This window comes from Leucoraja erinacea, chromosome 33, assembly GCF_028641065.1.
Source record: "Leucoraja erinacea ecotype New England chromosome 33, Leri_hhj_1, whole genome shotgun sequence".
Classification (NCBI taxonomy): Eukaryota; Metazoa; Chordata; class Chondrichthyes; order Rajiformes; family Rajidae; genus Leucoraja; species Leucoraja erinaceus.
Window position 1 is genome coordinate 23010225 of NC_073409.1, and position 22595 is coordinate 23032819.

The following is a 22595-nucleotide window of genomic DNA, read 5'->3' on the forward strand; positions in this document are numbered from 1 at the left end:
AATGCAAAAATAAAATAACTATCCATGAATGGACTGAAAACACGGCTCAATTACCTCCAATGCTACCTGTAAATTATGTAGAAACTTGGGCTACAAGTGAGCACTCATTCAGTTAAAAATTGATACTGCTTCGCATTCTCTGCTGGAATGCAGAATATTGGTGATGCTCGGAACTAAATCCATGTTTCATGTGATCAGTTACATATTATTTAATCACAAATTCTATTTCAGGTGGTCGGTAAACCAGCTGCACTTGCTGTTCTTTCTCATTACGGATGCAGGTTTCAACTAGAGCTGAATGAAGACTTTGCTGATAACGAACATGCAGCAACAATGCCACATTTCCCAGGCTCACGACCAGATGACAATGGACTCAGTCTCCAACAGGAATGTATGCAACCGCAAGAATAAAGGCCATGGGGGTGAAACTGATGAATAGCAGGAGAACAACATTACTTCATTATAGGTACACAAAAAAGCTGGAGAAACTCAGCGGGTGCAGCAGCATCTATGGAGCGAAGGAAATAGGCAACGTTTTGGGCCGAAACCCTTCTTCAGATGGGTTTTACTTCATTATAAGCTGACAATCCATTTTACAACAGATATGATTTTTCCTGACAATGACAGAGAAAACTGGGCATGGAATACAATAAGCTGTGGACAAATTTGTGCTTCCCACATACATAAAACTCCAGTCCACATTCCAAAGCCTTGCGCTCAACAAAGTCGCAGAAATCTGAAATCATTGTGCTCGCTCCATCACAAGTTCCCCCAGTTTAACATATTTGATCTCCGGGTGTAGTTTTTGTGCTTTGCCTTTTTATATCGTCTATTCAGGCATAAGAATTAAGTTTAAAACTCAAAGCCTAGTAGCTTGTGAAATTTTCCATTTTACAGCTTTTGAATCCAAATACAAGACACGGTTGTGATCAATAACCACTCAGATGCCTTCAATCTTCCTGTGCAGTCTGTAGCTTGGTGGTTTAAGATGATGGGCAGGTTTCCTTTCAAGATACACATCAGATTGTTGTTTCCAGAGCAGTCAGACTCGCATTTAACAGAAACAAGAGACACCATTTGATATTGCTATACACAACATCCTAATTAACACTTCATTCAAAGCAATTGATTCACTCAGTAGTAAAAGGTCAATATACCAGTAGAGGCAAAGTATCTTCCTGAGAGAGATATGGGTCACACAATAGAATTACTTGAATTCTGGTTGGTTCATAATTAATTCCATTGTAGAATCAAATACAATGTACACTTTTGTAAGTACTGCAAAACCAAAGTACATTGTACTCATTATTAAGCTACTGATTTCCATTTTACTTTAGGCATTAGTCATACAGCATGGAAACAGGACCATCAGCCCATCGAGTCCGTGCCAACCAGCGAACACCCCGTACAATCCTACACATACTAGGAACAATTTACAATTTTACCGAACCCAATTAACCTACAAACCTGTACGTCTTTGGAGTGTGGGAAGAATCCGGAGCACCTGGGGAAAACCCACGCAGGGAGAACGTACAAACTCTGTATAGACAACACCCATAGTCAAGATCGAGCCTGGGTCCCTGGCGCTGTAAGGCAGCAGCTCTACCCCTGCACCACTGTGCTGGCCCTACTCTCTTTAATATACCACCTGTATTACTCATGGCATCAATGGACATACTGATTTCATTACGTGTAAGAAAGCAGATGTTGTTTAATGCGACAACACTAGTTATCCTGGTGACTCTTGCGATGGTGCTCATATATTCTTTCCTCCAAGTAAGGATGTTTCTCCTAAATTCCAGTCTGTCTTTGAGGCTCCATCTGGCATTTGTATCCACTGGTTCTCCTCACATATTTTATATTCCATTATAAGGTGTTGGATAATGGGGAGAAGGCAGGAGAACAGTGATGAGAGGGAAAGAGATCGGCCAAGATTGAATGGCAAAGTAGACATGATGGGCCAAATGGCCTAATTCTGCCTTTGCTACTTATGAAATTATAAACTGTGTAGGCAGGAACTGCCGATTATGGTTTGCACCCAAGACACAAAATGCTGGAGTAACTCAGTGTAACAGGTAGCATCTCAGGAGAGAAGGAATGGGTCAGAAGAAAGGTCTCAACCTGAAATGTTACATATTCCTTCTCCCCAGAGATGCTGCCTGTCCCTGCACTGAGTTTGTCCATCATTTTGTGTCTATCTTCAATGTTGAACTTATGAACAAATAACTTTGAGATGTTCAGCTTGGTGCCCATGCTATCTCCCATTCCTCCACAGATTTCCCCATGAGCTATTTCCTCACACATGCCCATGACACCCGTCTGGTGCTTCCACTCTCGATGTGAAGCAGTTTACAGTGGTCAGCTAACCCAACACCAGCACCACTCTGGGACACGGGATGAGACCAGGGTGCCCAGAGGAAGCCATGCAATCAGTGAAATATTGTGCAACCTCTGTAACGACTGTACTGGAGTAACCTGGAGTAACCAAACCTGAGTTACTGGAGCCAACAACTCACCTGCTATTGGAAACATTTTCTCCATATCTATCTTGTCAAACCCTTCCATAATTCCAAAGATTTCTGCCAGGAAGCACAGTGGCATGACAGATGCGTGTTCCAGTGATGTTGATTCTGTCCTGAGGTCTGGACTGGCACAGTGGCATGGTGGTGCAGTGGTGGAGTTCCTGCCTGACACCTGGGTTCGGTCCTAACGGATGCTGTCTGTACAGAGTTTGTACGTTCTCCCCGTGACCTGCATGGGTTTTTTTCCGGATGCTCCGGTTTCTTCCCACTTTCCAAAGATGTACAGGTTTGTAAGTTTAATGGCTTCTTTAAATTGTCCCCAGTGATAGTGTGCAGGGATTGCTGGTCGGCGTGGACTTGGTGGGCCGAAGGGCCTGTTTCTGCGCTGTAACTCTAAAGTCTAAACTCTCTAAAGTCAACAGCTGTCAGTGTGGAGTTCCCACGTTCTCTGTGACTTTCCCTGTGTTCTCCCGTTTACTCCCACAGACCTGTGATGAGCTGAATTAAACGGTCACTATAACCTACTCATCATGTGAATAGGTTGAGAGTTGTTGGTTATGTTGGGGAGAAGAGATTACAGGCTGAGCGGGGAAAGGAACTGATAGAATTGCTTTCTGTTCCAGCGTGCGGTCCATGCGCCAAATAAGGAAAAGATCCATTACCTCCTCTAAAACAGAAGAGAACATTTCTTCTATTTTCAGAAAGATATGCAAGAAAATGAAAAACAGAAACTTTCATAACAACTTTGTACTGACAACAATTTTCACTATTTATATACAGGAAGTGCTCGTAGTCAGGAAGTAACTTCCTTTAGATTGCAAATTTGAACTGAAAACATGCCATCGGGTATATCACAGTGATTGAGTCAAAGGGAGCTGTTGCTTACAGCTGCATCGTGTGTGGAGAGAAGCCAATAAAGCCAAACTTGAGACAAAACTTCTTCATTTTTTCATATGTATAATGGAACTGATTTACACCGAAGATAGATACAAAATGCTGGAGTAACTCAGTGGGACAGGCAGCATTTCTGGACTGTAGGAATGAATGGCATTGTGGTCTGAGGCTGTCTGAAGAAGGGTCTCGACCCAAAATGACACCCATTCCTTCTGTCCAGAGATGCTGCTTGACTGGCTGAGCTACCCCAGTATATTGTGTTTATCTTCATTTTCATCATACCACTGCAGCTTGCTAATCGCACAGTGTCCACATGTTGACTTTATTCCTAAAATCCAATACTCAGGATTAAAGTAGATCCAACTGGCTCTAATTGTGCTGATTTCATAAAAAGAATAATCAGGTTATTAAGGTTATTTGATACTGAAGAATAAACACTTCCACTTTATTTATCTTTTAAAAAAAATTCTGTCAAAGTATATCAGTTAATTTATCTGTTTCATGTTGAAATGTGCCAAGCTGTTTATTAAGTCATCTCTCCATATGTTGACACTTCAGTTTCTCCATAAGTTCTCTAATAAGGTGTAGGCGTTAAAGAATGTGTCAGATTCAAACTGCTGTGGTAACTTTTACAAATTCTGCAAACGTGCAAAACATGAGTTACTAAGAAGCAAAAAAACCTATAAATGCTAGAAATGCTAAAAAAAAAAACTGTACTGTGCTGGAAATGCTTGTTGGGTTATGCTGAAGAGCACGAGCTGACTACTGAGGGTCAGTCATAGTAGTTCCCGCAGCACCTGTGGGATGCATCATGGCATGGTTTAGGAACAGTTCCGCAGGACCAAAAGAAATTGCAGAGAATTGTGGACGCAGCACAGACCAGCGCACAAACCGACATCTCTTCCAATGAGTCAATTTACACTGCATGCTGCCTCAGCAAGGCCAGCAGCATAATCAAGGATGAGTCACACCCTGGCCACTCCCTCTCCCATCGGCCAAAAAGTATAGAAGTGTGAAAACGCACACCTTCAGATTCACGGACAGTTTCTTCACAACTGTTATCAGGCAACTGTACCATCCTACCAACAACTAGAGAGCTGTCCTGAGCTACCATCTACTTCATTAGAGACCCTCAGTATCTTTGATTGGACTTTACTGGACTTTATCTTGAACTAAATCTTATTCATGTTATTCCCTTTCTCACGTATCTATACACTGCAAATGTAATCATGTATTATCTTTCTGCTGGCTGGGTAGCATGCAACAAAAGCTTTTCACTGTACCTCGGCACATGTAACTAAACTCAAACATGACCTTTCCAAGTCCATAGCTCTCTGAAAGCGGCAATACAAGTCGTTTAGATTATTAAAGAAGAGATATGGTATGCTTGCCTTCATTGGTTTGGGCATCGAGTTACAGTCAGGAAGTCATATTGCAGCTTTATAGGACTTTGCTTAGCTCACATTGTGTGCAGTTCTGGTTGCCCCATTGCAAGAAGGATTTGGAGGCTCTGGTGATTGGGCAGAGGAGGTTTACCAGAAGGTCTATCAGCCTGGATTATCAGGTATTAGCTATAAGAAGAGTCATTGAGTCAAACGGCCCTTTGGCCACTCGTCCATGCTGACCAAGGTGCTTCATCTAAGCTAGTACCACATTTGGTCTATATCACTCTTTAAATATTTCCTATCCATGTATCCACATTTATTTTAAATGTTGTTACAGTACCTGCCATATCTACCTCCTTTGGCAAAAAGAGACACAACATGCTAGATTAACTCAGTGAGTCAGGCAGCATTGTTGGAGAACATGAATATTTGGGTCAGGACGCTTCTTCAGACTCTGCTAGGGGCAGCATGGTGGTGCAGGGGTAGAGTTGATGCCTTACAGCACCAGAGACGTGGGTTCGATCCTGACTACGGGTGTTGCCTGCACAGAGTTACACGTTCTCCCTGTGACCGCGTCGGTAGTCTCCGGGTGCACTAGTTTCCTCCCACATTGCAATTACGTGCAGGTTTGTAGGTTGTTTGGTTTTTGAAAATTGCCACTAGTGTGTAGTATGTGAAAGTGAGAAAACATAGAACTAATGTACAGGTGACTGATTGTCGACAGTAGGCTGAAGGAGCTATTTCCATGCTGCATCTAAACTAAGTGTATCAAATCATGAGTGGCATAGATAGCCCTATGTATGTTTAGTTTACGCAGTTGGAACCTTTTACCCAGAGTGGAAATGTCAATGTCAGCTTTAAGGTTAGAGGGAGCAATGTTTAGAGGAATTGTGTGGGCAAGTTTTTTACACAGAGGGTGGTGAGTCTCCAGAACGTGGTGCCAAGGGTGGAGCTGGAGGCAGATAGGTTATTGGCATTTAAGTGGCTTTTGGATGGGCACATGGATATGCAGGGAATGGAGAGATATGAATTATGTACAGACAGAGGAGGTTAGTTTAACTTGGCAACATGTTTAGCCCAGATATTGTGGGTTGAAGGGCCTGTTCCTTTGCTGTTCTGTTCTATATTCTACCTTCTAACTAGAGTCGTTGAACCAGCCAAAAGTTTCAATTTAAAATGTTGTCTGTTAAGTACATATAAGCACTAATTCACATGTACATGCAACCTTGTATTGATTAAGCAAAATCATTGTTACTTGCGTAGCCCTGTGTAACTACATATTAGTTTTTCTTATTAAGAAATTTATATAAGTTTTGCTGTGAATATGTGTTCTGCATTTTGATTTGTTGTTAAAGAGTTAGATAATTTTTCCTGTGTGGTGATTGGTTTGGGGGCAGGAGCTGGGAATTGTGGGTAATCGAAGTCCAGGAGAGAGAGAGAAGAAGTCCAGAAGAAGACAGAAGATGCCTAGGCTAACTGCTACCCCTTCAGCTCGGAGGGGTGGATTAAAGACTGTCGCTGTGTGGACTTTGTTTGTGATTACGAGGAGAGTGAGAGCAGCGGTTAGCTGAGCCCTGGAGACAATGAGGGAGAAGGAAGATTTCTGCCACATGGGGTCCTCTCTGGTCAGCCAACTCCCCGCCATCTTGTGAGCTTCTGCACTGTGCACTTGTCGGCTTCCACTGTATTTGGCCGCGACGCTCTCCAGCTTCGACCAGGCCTGCAACGTGGGGTTATTCTTGTTTTGTTTTTAATGTTGCCGGCTTGTGTGAGTGAGTGTGTGGGCCCACATAGTAATTAGTACTTAAAGGTACTATAAAAAATTGATTTATTGAGTGGTGCTGTTTGAATATCTGTGTGAGAAACACCAGTAAAACACCATCTTTTTGGTTATTGATATTTTATTTTGTATTTCCCTGACCAACATATCATTTATTTTAATTAATAGAATAAATGTGAAGGTAATTCATTGGAACATAGTTGTGAGTTGATTTATTTTAACTGTTTCTACAGTAAGGTATACCATTTAATATTGTATTAAAGGTGCCCTATTGTCCAAATTAAAAGTGTGCATAAATACTTAAATTAAGGGTTAACTAACACCTATAAGGGAATTAAAGTTTACGAACCTGGGGCGCAGCTCATGTAGAGGGCAAAGAAGCGCTACACTTGTATCAGTCCCGCCAGCCACATTGCACAAATTGATACACACAGTATCAAATGGTTAGACATGGAAACCAAAACCACAACCCTAATTACATCCCATTTAATTAAACCGTCTTTCAGGTAAGAGGAATAGCTCGGGAGAATGCCTGGGATTGGGGAATCAAAAAACACTTAGGTGCAAGGTGAGAGGGGAAAGGTTTAGTATGAACCTGAGGCACAACTTCTTAGAGAATGGTAGATATAAAGTTCAAAGACATAGGAGCAGAATTGGGCTATTCAACCCATCGAGTCTGCTCCTCCATTCAATCATGGCTGATCTATCTTTTTCTCTCTACCCCATTCTCTTGCCTTCTACCCATACGTTTCGACACCCCTATTAATCATGAACCGATCAATCTCTTTAAAAATACACAAATATGAGTATCACGGGGGGTGTGTGGACAGTGGGGGTGTGTGTGCAGCGGGGTGTGTGGGGTGCGAGGTATGTGGGGGGGGGGGTGTGTGGGCGGGAGGGTTTGGGCTCGGGGGGGGGGGGGGGTTAGTGTGCATGGGGGGTGTGTGGGCAGCGGGGTGTGTGGGTGGTGCGGTGTGTAGGGTGGTGGTGTGGGAGGGTGCGGGGGGGGGGCGTGCGGGGGAGGGTGGGTTGGGGGGGGTGTGTGGGCGGGTGTGTGTGGGTAGGGGGGGTGAGTGGGGGAGTGTGGGTGGGTAGGTGTGGCCGGGGGGCTGTGTGGGCGGGGGGGGAGTGAGCTTGGAGAAAAAATGGGGGAAGAGCCATGGGGAGAGGGGGGCATCATGGGGGAGGGGGAGGAGCCAGCGAGGGGGACCAGGGCCTGGAATTGGCGGTGCGATGGGGACTCACAATGGGCACTGGTCGCTGGTCGTTCTCTACCGCCGGATCAGAGTCTCAGCTTTCCGTTTGGCGACATCGGCGACATCTCCGACTGGGCTGGGTCGGGTCTCAGACGCTGGGCTGCTGATTGGGGCGGGGCTGCTGCTGGGGGTGGGGCTGCTGATTGGAGCGGGGGCTGCTGGGGGGGTGGGGCTGCTGCTGGGGGGGGGCGGGGCTGCTGCTGGGGGTGGGGGCATTGCTAGAGGCGGGGCTACTTGGGGGCGGGGCTGCATCGGGTTCCTCCGAAAGTCCGATTGGAAACTTCCGCCGGCCACTCTCAGCTCCAGTAAAGACGCGATGGCGCAGGAAGGGGCGGTCCATCCCGGGGAGTGACAGGTGAAGAGACTAATCCGCACAGCCCCGACTGGCAGGGGAAGAGGTCGAACTGCGCACGTGCAGTTTTAAAGATTGTTAAACCTGACTAACTTTTAAGACAGCCAGACAGACAGACAGACAGACAGACGGACAGACGGACGGACGGACGGACAGACGGACAAAATGTGGGCAAATGGGATGAGCTTGGATGGGGCATTTTCATTGGCAGGAATGAATTGGACCAATGGGCCGGTTTCTGTGCTATATGACTCTATGAATATGAGTGGGGGTACGAGCTGCCAGAGGAGGTAGTTGAGGCTGGGATTTTCCCAACGTTTAAGAAACAGTTAGACAAGTACATGGAGAGGACAGGTCTGGAGGGATATGGACCAAACGCAGGCAGGTGGGACGTTGTTGGCCGGTGTGGGCAAGTTGGGCAGAAGGACTTCATTCCACATTGTGTCACTCTATGACTATAAATGATGTGCAAATTGTGATGTGAGGACAGTTTAGTTGCGGGTTTCACTTGTGGAGCTGAGGTGTGAGGAGACCACCTCATCAGCAGTGGCTGTTGAGCACAATGAATGTGGTGAGTCTGGAGCAAGCCATCTAGATGGAGATGATGATGATTACTCATGTGATGAGGCTCCCAGGCCAAAGATCAGTCCTGCATTTTATGCTTTTTCTATCATTTTACGAGTGCCCACAGAATGAAGCAAAAAGCCTTCTAGCGGATTTCCTTTCATGTTTGTTAACATGGAAAATAGGTGCAGGAATAGGCCATTCAGCCCTTCGAGCCAATACGGCCATTGAATATGATTATGACTAATCATCCAAAATCAGTGCCCCGTTCCTGCTTTCTCCCCATATCCCTTGATTCCGTTAGCCCTGAGCTAAACTTAACTCTCTCTTAAATAACGAAGACATGCAATAAATCGATAGTGGGAGCCCAAGCATGGTGGGGGAGAGGGCTTTATGAGAATAAGTAGGTGAAAAGCCATGTATGTGATTTGAGGGATTTTAGTCGGAATTCAATGAGCCAGAAGTAAATCATATTTATTTCCTACTTAATCACAATATATGTAGGAGGTGTAGGAAGGAACTGCAGATGCTGGTTTATAGCTAAGATAAACATACAAAGCTGGAGTAACTCAGTGGATCAGGCAGCGTCTCTGGAGAAAAGGAATTGGTGACGTTTCGAGACAAAACTGAAGAAGGGTCTCGACCTGAAACAACATCTGAGCCGTTGAAGTACTCCAGCACTTTATGTCGAGAGGGAGTGGTGGATGTGGTAAAGTAACAGTCCAGTAGAAACACCTTGATGAGAAGATAAAGTTGGTTTTGACCTGGAGCACCCTGGTGTCAAGTCCAGTTTCATGTCAATGTATCTTGTAATGGAAACGCATCAAGCAAATCTCCTCTGTGTTTGTGAGGTTGTAATTTAAACAATTACTATTCTGTTTCTTTGGAAGCTAAGGGGTTATGGGCTGGAGAGTGAACACTAGATGAAGAGCACAAGTTTTGGCCTTAAATTTGTTGAACATAGAACATTGAAAGGTCCAGCACAGGTATAGGCAATTTGGCCCACAAAGTCCATGCCAATAATTATTTCTCCTTTTCCTAAAACTGATCCACATCTCCTGTTCTCTGCTCTGTTCTATACACTATGTTCCTATCTAAAAGGTTCTTAAACACCACTATCGTATCTGCCTTAACGACCACCCCTGGCAGTGAGTTACGGACCTCCGTGCAAAGAAACTCCCCCCGCACATCTCCTTTAAATTTTGACTCTCTCACCTTAAATAAATACCCTCTAGTCGTTGCCATTTCCGCCCTGGGGAAACGGTTCTATCTCCAGTATCAATACTTCTCATAATGTTATACACTTCTATCGGGTCTCCTCTCACCCTCCGCAGTCCAAGTTTGAGAGAAAGCAACCCAGATTTGCTTAAATAGTTGGAAAGCCAATCCAGTGGGAAAAGGCAGCAGCAGCCTTGTCAAAGAGATTATTTTCTACTCCAAGAGATATCATGATTCCATGGTTCCCAAGCAGCTCCAGGAGTTCCCACCTCCGGAGCTGTTAGCTCTGCCAAATACTGTTGCCAACAACTCAGTGGCTGTTAGCCCAGTTAATCAAACCACAATTATAATTGTGAATACTGGAAGCTGTTAGTAAACACTGGCACATTATCTAACAGCACTATTGGAAGAATACGTTCAGATGCAGCTGATAAAATGAGGGTGCAGAATTGAGCCGTTTTTGCTGCTGATAGAGACCTGAACAACGCTACAAAAATGGAAAAGGGAATGAAAATCAAGTTCCTGTGAAGCAAGTTGTTAATATTCAATAGCCCCAGCAGTCTGCAGCATGGCCTCGCCCCATGAAGGTGCAATGAAAGAATGGATCAACTGCACTTATATTCACTGGAATTTAGAAGGATGAGAGGCAATCTTATAGAAACATATAAAATTCTTATGGGATTGGACAGGCTAGATGCAGGAAAAATGTTTCCGGTTTTGGGGAGTCCAGAACCAGGGGTCACAGTTTAAGAATAAGGGGTCGCCCATTGAGGACCTAGATAAGTGAAAAATAATTTCACCTAGAGAGTTGTAAATCTGGGAATTCTGGACACAGAAGGCAGTGGAAGCCAATTCAAAGGATGTTTTCAAGAGAGAGTTAGATTTAACTCTTAGGGCTAACGGAATCAAGGGATGGGGAGAAAGCAGGAATGGGGTACTGATTTTGGATGATCAGCCATGATCATATTGAATGGCAATGCTGGCTCAAACGGCTGAATGGCCTATTCCTGCCCCTATTTTCTATATTTCTATAATTCATCTGGTCTCCAAATTCTGTGCTCAGGAAACACCTGGAGGATGCAGCGGGAACTTTGAGATCCTGCAGTGAAAGGGATGGAGGCAATGTAACGACAAAGTGAGTTCAGGGATTATGTGATCGGATTCCACAAACTGAGAGCTTTCCCCGGACTGCAGTCCCACAGGATCCTCAGTCCACATGCCAGGGAAGGCCACACTCTGTTGACAAGAGATAATGTTGACCCCCCACCCCTATAATTTTCCAAAGATAGACACAAATTGCTGAGTAACTCAGTGAGACAGGCAACATCTCTGGGGAGAAGGAATGGGTGACGTTTCGGGTCGAGATCCTTCTTCAGTCTGAAGAAAGGTCTCAACCCGAAACGTCATCCATCTTCGGTTTAAACCAACATCTGCAGTTCCTTCCCACAATTGACTGCCCTTGCATCCTCATTCAGTGTATTGTGTGTATTATCTGATGGGTGTGCGATGCAGGTCTATGTTCTGTTGATCCATGATTTCATAAATTCATGTCATTAGGCTATTCAACCCTTTGAGTCTAATCTGCCATTCTATCATGGCTGATCTATCATTAGGGAGTCTGATGTGTGAAGAATGTAAAGAATGTTTGTTATTTACCTCTCATGAAACATAGGATGTACAAGTCATGTTCTCTTTTCCAAAATATCAAAGCCAGATCTTTTGGATAATTGTATTTTTTTTAAATGTGCATTCCAAATTTGCAACATTTGCCCAAACTGCGTATTTTAAAAACTTCGTAGGACAGAATTAGGCCATTCAACCATCAAGTTGGTCCTGCCATTCAATTATGGCTGATCTATATTTCCCTCTCAACCCCATTCTCCTGCTTTCTTCCAGTAACCTTTGACGCCCTTACTAATCAAGAAACCTGTCAATCTCCACTTTAAAAATACCCAAATATTAATTAACCTGTCCCACTGTACGAGGTAATGCAAGAGTTCTCTCGAGTTTTCCCTGATTCGAACTCGGAGAATTACAGTAATAGCCGTTCGTAGGTACTCGGGGCTCTCATGGACACTCTCCGCACTGTTGAACAAACTTTACGAGCTTACCGCGTTTCACGAGTACCTGCGGTTAGCGTTACGAGCAGCTAAGAGACGTCCTGAGCTCCGACGTCCCCGCGACGTACATTCTACGTACTTACCACGAGTTTGATTTTTTTTAAACTCAGGAGAGCTCTTGGGTAAACTCGTATAGTGGGACAGGCCCTTAAGCCTTCACTGCCTTCTGTGCTAATGAATTCCACAGATTCACCACCCTCTGACTAAAGAAATTCCTCCTCATCTCCTTTTATTCTGAGGCTGTGCCCTCTGGTCCGAGACTCTGTCCACTCTATCCAGCCTTTCACTACTCGGTAAGTTTCAATGACTTCTCATTCATTTCATCCTTCTAAACTCCAGCGAGTAGTGGGCCAATGCTGTCAAACGCTCATCGTATATTAACCCACTCATTCCCGTGATCATTCTCATAAACCTCCTCTGGACCCTCCCAGTGCCAGCACATCCCTCCTCAGATATGGGGCCCAAAACTGCTCACAATATTCCAAATGCAGTCTGACCAGTGCCTTATAAAGGCCTCAGCATTACATCCCTGATTTTATGTGCTGGTCCTCTCAAAATGAATGCTAGAAAATTCCACAGTCACGTATTTGTCCAACATACTTCAATGAACAAACTAAATATTGTAACTGTTGAAATAAACAGCTTGTGAGATGGGCCTCAGTGATGTGCAGACTTGGCCACATGTGGCTCCTATGCTAATGGTTTAACCCCACAGTTTACCTGTCACTGAGTTCACACACTTTGCTACATTTACAACACTTTGCTAGAATCCATTCGAGTTTCCCTTTAACTCCCTCAGTTTCAGCCGTAAGCACAGATTTCCTGTCCAAATTAAATTAAAATATCAAAGGTAAAGTGATGTTTTAAATTTTTAATTTGCATCTATCCAAACACACCACCAGATGTGACAGGTGCCTAACAATGAGGGTGGCACAATGGGTGTAGCCATGAGAGAGGCTCCCTCACTACTCCAGCGACCAAGGTTCAATCCTAGCCTTGGGCGATGTCTGTGTGGCCTTTGTCAAGCATCCATTTCCACATTGTGCACGGGTCCCTTCAACATCCCAAAAACATGCAGGCCAGGAGGTTAATGGACAAATGTAAACTATTCTTCACTTCTGGTGGGGCGCTGATGGGAAGAATAAAATGGATCAGGGTAGTATTAATGTAAAAACAGTAGCTTGTTGGTCAACATCCACTCAGTGGGCCGAATGGTCTGCTTTTCTGCTGCAGTCTGCTCTGTCTCCATGGGCATTCGCAACAACCATCTAAAGCCCTTCACATTTGTGAAAAAATGGTCTACTGTGGATCTAAATTGGTTGAGAAAAATATTTTTTGAAACCCGCAGATGCAGGAAATCTGAAATAAAACAGAAATACTTGGCATGTCAGGCAGCATCTGTGGAAAGAGAAAGAGAATCATGGACACCCTCGTCAATGTGTAGGAAGAAACTGCAGATGCTGGTTTACACTGAAGATAGACACAAGATGCTGGAGTAACTCAGTGGGAGAGGCAGCATTTCTGGAAAAAAGGAATGAAAATGTTCTGATTCCTATTAAATCTTTTCCCATTCACCTTAAACATATGTCCTCTGGTCATCGATTTGTCACCTCGTTCTATTTCTCTCATGACTTTATACACCTCTATAAGATCACCCCTCATCCTCCTGTACCGTAGCTCTTGGGTTAATTTCTTCCAAAGCTGAAAAGCAAGTTATTACATCCAGCCTTTCCACACATTTCCAAATGTTTGACATGAAGTATTCGCTCCTAGCTCCTCTCTGTCCTTCCTCCAGGGTTCAAATATGTCCCTTGCACTGAGTTTGGTCAAAACTAAAGAAAAGCATTGACAAAACTTTTTTCAAAGCCTCAGTTTGCACCAAGTGAAATAATTCGTACAAGTCTTAAAACATGCAACAGGAAATTTGCATAGGACCTTGGGGATATTTCCCCTGCTCTTCCTTCCTTGCAATAATCCAACAAGTTATTTTAGATAAATGAAAGGACCCTCAATCTAATGATTCCCAAAGATGGATCTCTGAAATGAACTCTCCAGTCCAGAACACGAGTTCCTCATGGCCATCATGAAGTGATTGGATTAGTATGCCTATCCTTTGACCACAACCGAATAGAGCAGATTATTGTTCTATTTAATAACATAACAAAAATATTAAGAACCGGGTCAGCGCCGACCAGCGATCCCCGCATATTACCACTATCCTACACACACTAGAGCCAATTATTACATTTACATTTACCAAGCCAATTAACCTACAAACCTGTACATTTTTGGAGTGTGGGAGGAAATCGAAGATCTTGGAGAAAACTCACATGGTCACGGGAAGAACGTACAAACTCCACACAAACAGCACCCGTGGTTGGGATCGAACCTGGGTCTCCGGCGCTGTAAGGCAGGAACTCTCCCGCTGCACCACTGTGCCACCTGTTCAATCACATTGTACTTTCCCTGATCACAGGCTCTCTGTTGTGGAGCTGAGGGATCTCGAAGTACAAGTGTATAGTTCTCACAAAATGGTACCACAGATAGAATGGGGATAAAGAACGCTTTTGGCACATTGTGCTTCATCAGTTGGAGGGTAATGAGTATAGAAGGTGGGCTGTTATGTTACAGTTGCACAATATGTTGGTCAGACTGCATTTAGAGTATGTGTTCACTTTTGGCCACCTGTTATAGGAATGATGTTATTACGCTGGAAAGAGTGCAGAGATTTACAAAAACGTTGCCAAGACACGAGGGCCTGACCTGCAAGGAGCGGTTGGGCAGGCTAGAACTTGAAGCACAGCAGACTGTGTTGTAATAGAGGTGTATACGATCATGAGCGGCAGATACAGGGCGAATGCACACAGCCATTTTCCCAGGGTAGCAACATCAAAGAACAAAGGACACAGGTTTAAGAAGAGTGGGGAAAGATGACCTTGAGGGGCAACATTTTCTCTCTGAGGGTGGTGGGTTTATGGAATGAACTGCCATGGAGGTTGTCGAGGCAGGCACTATAGCAGCATATAAAAGAAACATAGACAGGTATGTGGATAGGAAAGGTTTAGTGGGATTTTGGCTAAGCACAGACAAATGGGACTGTTAGATGTGGCACCTTGGTCATCTTGGACAAGTTGAATGAGTTGTCTCTGTGCCTTACAACCATAATTCTAATATAACTCTTAACCATTAACATTCCTCATTCGAACTGTTTCTCTTTCCATTTGTCCACATCCTATTTAATTTACGATTCTTCTCCCTAATGTCCCTCCACTTTTCTTGCTTTGTTCTGCTCATTCTTTAACACATTCCATTAAACAGCTGAAACTACATTTGATGAGCAGGTGCCCGTCAACGTTAATGGGTGGGATAAGAGGCCAGAGGGGTTCACTCACATTGTACCGGCCCTGATCACAGCCGCAGTAGGTGCTCTCCATGGTGTAACTGCGGAGAACGCCGATTTCTCTCCACACCACCACCCGAGCCGTGGATTCCCGTGATTTCTGCACCAAGAAACAGCAACGATTGATGGCGAACGTCGGGCAAATCTTCTCCAGAATTCTGGGAATGGCCTGTAGAAAAAAAATGGTATGAAATATTATGAAAAATAGGGCAGCACGGTGGCACAGTGGTAGAGTTGCTGTCTTACAGCGCCAGAGACCCAGGTTCGATCCTGACTATGGGTGCCGTCTGTACGGAGTTTGTACGTTCTGTCTGTGACTGTGTGAGTTTTCTCCAGGTGCTCCAGTTTCCTCCCATACTCTAAAGTTTTTTAAGTTAATTGGCTTCTGCAAATTGGCCCTAGTGTGTTGGATGGAACTAGTGAAGTGGTGAGCGCAGACTCGATGGGCCAAAGGGCCCGTTTTCATGCTGTATCTATAAACTAAATTAAAGTAATGTTCTGATTTAATTCAGCATTGAACAAGCAGACACGGGGTCAATTTACAGTTTGCATTCATCGTGAAGAATGAGTGAGATGGTTTAATAAGGATTTCTGCTCACTTGCTCTAATGACTTGACACAGAGGTATTTAATAAAAACCATTCTCAAAGCATGAATTTCCATCAGCTTTTTCATCTTTGGCAGTCAGGGTGTGAAAGGTTAGCTGTTGTCAATGGATGAACAAAAGAGGGAAATGAAGTCAACAGGACCATGGAGGCAAGTGGAGACAGCACAACAACATGAGTGGACCATGTCGGACAATGGAACTATAGGGGCTCACTACTTGCAGTAAAACACCAGGGAAGCTCATGTTTGACAATGAGAGGGCTGCAGCACCAGCGAGGAGATAGTGCACCAAAACACAGTAAAGAGTAGGGAGGAGAATGTCCCAACAGTCAAGTAGTGAGAAGGTGTGGGTGTTCACCAGCCCAGTAACGAGACGGGGCTGCCCTGGGGCAGTCATGTGATGATGGAGGGCAGTGCCCACCAGTCACGAATGTGAGAGGGTAGTGCCCATTGGTCACGTGTGTGATAGGGCAGTGCCCATCAGTCATGCGTGCGGGAGAGGAACGTTCCCGCAGTCATGCGTGTGGAGATGGCGGTGCCCATTGGTCACGTGTGTGATAGGGCAGTGCCCATCAGTCATGCGTGCAGGAGAGGAACATTCCCGCAGTCACGCGTGTGGGAGATGGCGGTGCCCATCAGTCACGTGTGTGGGAGATGGCAGTGCCCGTCAGTCACGCGTGTGGGAGATGGCAGTGCCCATCAGTCACGCGCAGGAGAAGGCAGATGAGAGATATGTGTTGAGACTACACCACACCCATTGCAGAATATATTGATTTTTTTATTTAATCACTGCTTGGAACAGGAATCAGCAAGCACTGGCCGCATCTCATGAATTGCCTTGATTTGTAGAGTCAGTGCAAGATATTTTGAAACTTTCACACCCGCACTGCAGAAAGATCAAGTTGACAGTAGGGCCTTGGTGCCAGGTCTCCAGCTGGCAAATAGTCAAGGGGTGGAGCTGCAGTGATGCAGGGGTGGTGTAGTCACAGAATGGTTTGTACTTTAATCCGCATCATAACAGTCAAGGTGAACAAAATGATCAGGTCCTAACCATGGCCAGGTATCACTGCCCTGTTTCATACCTGACTGACAAGCACAGCCCTCTCTCACCATGTGACTGTTGTGATGGTCCCTGGCCACACTCTCTTTACCCCTCTCCCATTGGGTAAAAAGTACAGAAGTGTGAAAACACACACCTCCAGATTCAGGGACAGCTTCTTCCTAATGTTATCAGGCAACGCAACCACCCAACCTCAATTAGAGTCATAGTCATAGTGGAAGCAGGCCCTACAGTAAAACTCGCCCACACCGGCCCCAGCTACACTACTAGTCACACTTGCCTGTGCTTGGTCCATATCCCTCCAAACCTGTCCTATCCATGTACTTGTCTAACTATTTCTTAAATGATGGGATAGTCTCAGCCTCAACTACCTCCTCTGGCAGCTTGTTCCATACACCCACCACTCTTTGTGTGAAAAAGTTACCGCTCAGATTCCTATTAAATCTTTTCCCCTTCACCTTGAACCTATGTCCGCAGGTCCTCGATTTCCCTGCTCTGGGCAAAAGACTCTGTGCATCTACCCGATCTATTCCTCTCATGATTTTGTACGCCTCTATAAGATCTCCCTTCATCCTCCTGCGTTCCATGGACCCAGCCTACTCAACCTCTCCCTATAGCTCACACCCTCTAGTCCTGGAAACATCCTCGTAAATCTTTTCTGAACCCTTTCAAGCTTGACAATAACTTTCCTATAACACGGTGCCCAGAACTGAACACAATATTCTAAATGGGGCCTCACCAATGTTTTTTACAACTGCAACATGACCTCCCAACTTCTACACTCAATACTCTGACTGATGAAGGCCAAAATGCCAAAAGCCTTTTTGACCACCTTATCAACTGTACCTGCGACTCGACCTCCAAGGAACCATGCACCAGTACTCCTAGATCCCTCAGCTCCACAACACTAATCAGAGGCCTACCATTTATTGTGTCCTGCCCTTGTTCGACGTCCCAAAATGCAACACCTCACACTTCTCTATATTAAATTCCATCAACCGTTCCTCCGCCCACCTGGCCAATCGATCCAGATCCTGCTGCAATCTTTCACAACCATCTTCACAATTTGCAAAACCACTAACTTTTGTATCATCAGCAATTTGCCAATGTTACCCTGTGTGTTCTCACCCTAATCATTGATGTAGATGACAAACAGCACTGAACCCTGAGGCACACCACTAGTCACAGGCCTCCAGTCAGAGAAGCAACATTCCACCATAACCCTCTGCTTCCTTCCATGGAGCCAATTTGCTATTCATTCGGCTATCTCTCCTTGGATCCCATGTGATATAACCTTCCAGAGCAGCCTACCATGCAGAACCTTGTCGAACTCCTTCCGCCACCTCTCCTGTATTTAAAGACGATTCGTAAATTTCAACCAGGGCTCCCGCAATGTCCTCGGATATATCTGATCCGGCCCTGGAGATTTGTCTACATTCAAACACAACAGTACCTTCAATACTTCCTCGACGGTCACCTTGACTGCTCTCAAGCCACTTCCAGTGACTGCTCCAGTTTCCTCCGTCTTAATGTCTTTCTCCTCGGTAAATACAGAGGAGAAATACTTATTGAGGACCTTGCCCGTCTCCTGTCGCTCCACACAGAGGTGACCGCTTCGATTCCTGAGAGGTCCCACTCTCTCTCTAGTTACCCTTTTCCCGCATGTATTTATCAAATCTTTTGGGATTGTCCTTAATGCTACTGGCCAGAGCAATCTCCTTTTTGCACTTCTGATTTCCTTTTGTAGTTTACTCCTTAGTTCCCGAAACTCCCCCAGGGATGCATTTGACCCCAGCTGCCCATACCTGTCCCATGCATCCTTCTTGTTTTTGACTAACCTCTCAATTTCTCTCGTCAGCCATGCTTCCTAACATCTGCCTGCTTTGCCCTTCACTGTAAGGGGGGCGTACACATCCTGAGCTTTCTTCAATACACTTAAAAACATCCCACTTGGCCGATGTTCCTTTCCCCTCTAATAACCTGCTCCAGCCAACTTGAGCGAGACCTTCTCTCATACCCTCAAAGTTGGCCTTAACCCAGTTGAGCATTTGAACACGTGGACTCTCTCCGTCCCTATCCATATCTATTTTAAACCTAATCGTACTGTGGTCACTGTTCACAAAAGACTCCTCCACACACACTTCATTAACTTGCCCTTCCCAATTTCCCAATTGGGATCTAGCGTTGCCCTCTCACGTGTGGGGGACCTCCACATACTGCTTAAGATAACTCTCCTGAACATTTTTGTGGGTGGTCTTGTACTACTAGCTACTGTATCTCATTGGAGACCCTGAAACTTTCATTGGACTCTAATGGCTTTATCTTGCACCCAACATTATTCCCTTTGTCATGTAGCTGTACACTGTGAATGGCTCAATTGTAACCATGTATTGCCTTTCCGCTGACTGTTTAGCATGCAACAAAACACTGTATCTCGGTAAACATGGCAATATTTGTGTAAGTTTAAGAATGAATAGCAATGATTCTGTATCTTCACACACAGGAACATTTCTTGAGAAGGGTTAAGTATTGACCACAAAGAGGGAAAGTTGCAGCAGGCTCAATGTACGGGAATATATCAGGGTGGCACTCACTCGATAGCCAATGTCTTCCTTCAGAGTTGCTGTGTCAATACTGGACTCAGATTGCCACAGAGTCTCCTTCACACTGCATCCATACATGAATGAATTCTTCTTCCTTGAATGTCCATGGTAGTCACAGTAAACCTGGTGCAAACAAAATCAAAGCAAAAATCAGGAGGTTTTATGTAAATATCCACGCATGGGGTGTGTGGGTGGGTGGGGGTGGGGCCGGGAGTGGGGGTGGGGGAGGGGATGGGGGGGGGGGGGTGGGGTGGGGGTGGGGGCGAGCGTGGGGGTGGGGATGGGGGTGTGAGTGGTAGTGTGGGTGGCAGCAGCTAGGGTTGGTACCCTGTCAGGTGGCCCTATAGGCAGCATGGGCTGGGGAGGGGTGCCTGCCCAGCCTGGCAATGGTCAGTACAAGGTCAGTAGGTCCATTCACTGTTACCAAAATCCATTATATGGAGGTCGATAAAAACACGGGTTTACTGTATCGTTGGAATGGGACAGTGCAGCAAATCACGTTCAAAGTCAATTGAACCGAGATGGTCGTTGCAATTGCCTATAATTCCAAGCATAGATAACTTGGTATTTTCTATGCTGTGTGACGCAATGAGTTGAACTTTGTGTTTCACAGATATAGATGGAACACGTTTGTTCCAGTGAATTCTGTGCTTCTCAACCTTTTGGTTTCTCAGACTCTTCTCCGAGACAGACACTCACCAGCGGGGTTTTTCCAATGCTCTTCATGTAGCTCAGGAGTCCCTTTGTGTGATAAATAGTTGGCTGGAGGTCAGGAGTTGGCTCTGACCACTGTCTGTTCAGATCTTCTCCGCTCAAAGAACAGCGGCAGCTAAAAACCATAAACCAATGAAAAAAGCATAAGTTTGTAAAACCATTCAATCCCGTGAAATAGAGAAAGACTACCAAAAAGATAATTGTCCAACAATATCAACATTGTTCAGAGGCAGCCTGTATTCTGCAATGGAGCATTGAACATACAACAGGAACAAAGGAACAGGCCCTTCAGAAGGGGTGGAAATCGCTATCAAAACATGGGGGGGGGGGACACAATTTGGGGGCCAAATTTCTTGGTGGCCATGCGCACACGCACACACACTCGAGGCTTCGGAGGCTACGGCCATGTGGACGGTAACATCGGGAGCTGACCTGGTTGGTGACCGACTCCGAACTCTAGCAACAGCAGCTTCGTCCGCCCTGAATCGTGGGGCTTGAATCAGACTGTTTGTGGGGCGTTTCATCGCTTGGCGCGGCTTAAAATCAGCAGGCAGGGTCTTCAACATCGGGAGCCTCGATCACCTCGATGTAGAAGTTTGATTTTAAGCCGCGCCGGGTGATGAAAGGCCCCAGGAACGGGCCGATTCAGCCCTTAGAAAGCAGGGTCGATTGGCAGTCACCGAGGTACGTTGTTGAGTTGGAATTGGTGGATTCCCATCCACCAATACATCCAATTAGTTCAAATGGTAACTGTACCCGCATCAGACAGCTTTTAGAAATTATCCGTGAATACCTTCAGTAGTTCAAAACACAATTGGTGACACATTGTGTTAATATGATGTTAATAGAGACATTTAACAAGCACTTAACAGTGACACCCCCCATTGTCTCATGGGAAGTGGAGATTTAATATTCAATTTTTTTTTTTCACTGAAGTTCAAAATACAGATTACAAAAACGAAATGCATTTAGCATCTCCCTTGAAGAGGGTCATAGCAAACGATTTGAATAAAAAATAATAAGTGCCGGGGGGGGGGGGGGGGGGGGGGGGGTGGTGATTGGCAGTCACGAGGTACGTTGTTGAGTTGGAATGGGGGGATTCCCATCCACCAATACATCCAATTAGTTCAAATGGTAAACTGTACCCGCATCAGACAGCTTTTAGAAATGGGGGGGGGGGGGGGGGGGGGGGGGGTTAATAGAGACATTTAACAAGCACTTAACAGTGGACACCCCCCATTGTCTCGTGGGAAGTGGAGATTGTGTCCCCCACCTCTCAAAATATGGGAAGCCCTTTTACAATTTTCAGTTGGACAGGACATCATGCTGACTGTATGCTGTGTTACCAAGAAGAATTCCAACCCAAGCATGCCAAGCATTCAGCTCCTGGTCATTTGCACTTTGAGCCAAATATGATAGTGGTGTTTGAGAGGCTTTTAGATGGGCATAGGGATATGCAGGGAATGAAAGAATGTGAAACAATTGCAGGCAGATGAAAATAGCTTAGCTTGGCATCATATTCAGCATAAACATTGTGGGCCAAAAGGCCTGTTCCTATCCTGTACTCTGTGATGGTCTATACACTAGGTCTATCATGGTGTGAAACACTTATCTGTATCAGATAAAAGGCCAACAATATTATTAATTCCTCCATGCCCAGTAAATGCCTTCAGAGAATGTATGGATGAAAATAAAGGGCATGCTTTCCCCCTAATAGACCCATGAGATTTACCAGTTAGTAACTATCCTAGTCTACAGTATCAAATGCATGAGGTAATTGATATAAGGCAGAGTGCTAAAGGCAGAGACAGGTGTCAGGAGTTATGGGGTGAAGGCAGGAGAATGGGGATAGGAAGGAGAGATAGATCAGCCATGATTGAATGGCAGAGTAGGCTTGCTGGGCCGAATGGCCTTATTCTGCTACTATCACTTATGACCTTATGACACAGGCTGGTTCAGCTGTGTTGCTGAGTTTAATCCAGAGGGTGTTCAGCCAGTGAACGTATCAGGATTGTGCAAGAAGGAACTGCAGATGCTGGATTAAACCGAAGATAGACCCAAAAAGCTGGAGTAACTCAGTGGGACAGGCAACATCTCTGCAGAGAAGGAATGGGTGATGTTT

General features: G+C 45.2%; 1 protein-coding gene across 1 annotated transcript in view; it reads right to left on the bottom strand.

The window, feature by feature from the left end:
• LOC129712813 (cytosolic carboxypeptidase 1-like) overlaps positions 1–20583 on the bottom strand; it is a 105505-nt gene extending 84922 nt beyond the window's left edge. The window contains exons 1-3 of the mRNA XM_055661550.1: positions 20459–20583; positions 19751–19882; positions 15484–15660 (exon numbers count right to left, since the gene is read on the bottom strand). Of these exons, the coding sequence (XP_055517525.1) occupies positions 15484–15660; positions 19751–19882; positions 20459–20485 (336 nt within the window). The 5' untranslated portion in view covers positions 20486–20583. The remainder of the gene's footprint in view (positions 1–15483; positions 15661–19750; positions 19883–20458) is intronic.
• Positions 20584–22595: the final 2012 nt, after the last annotated feature.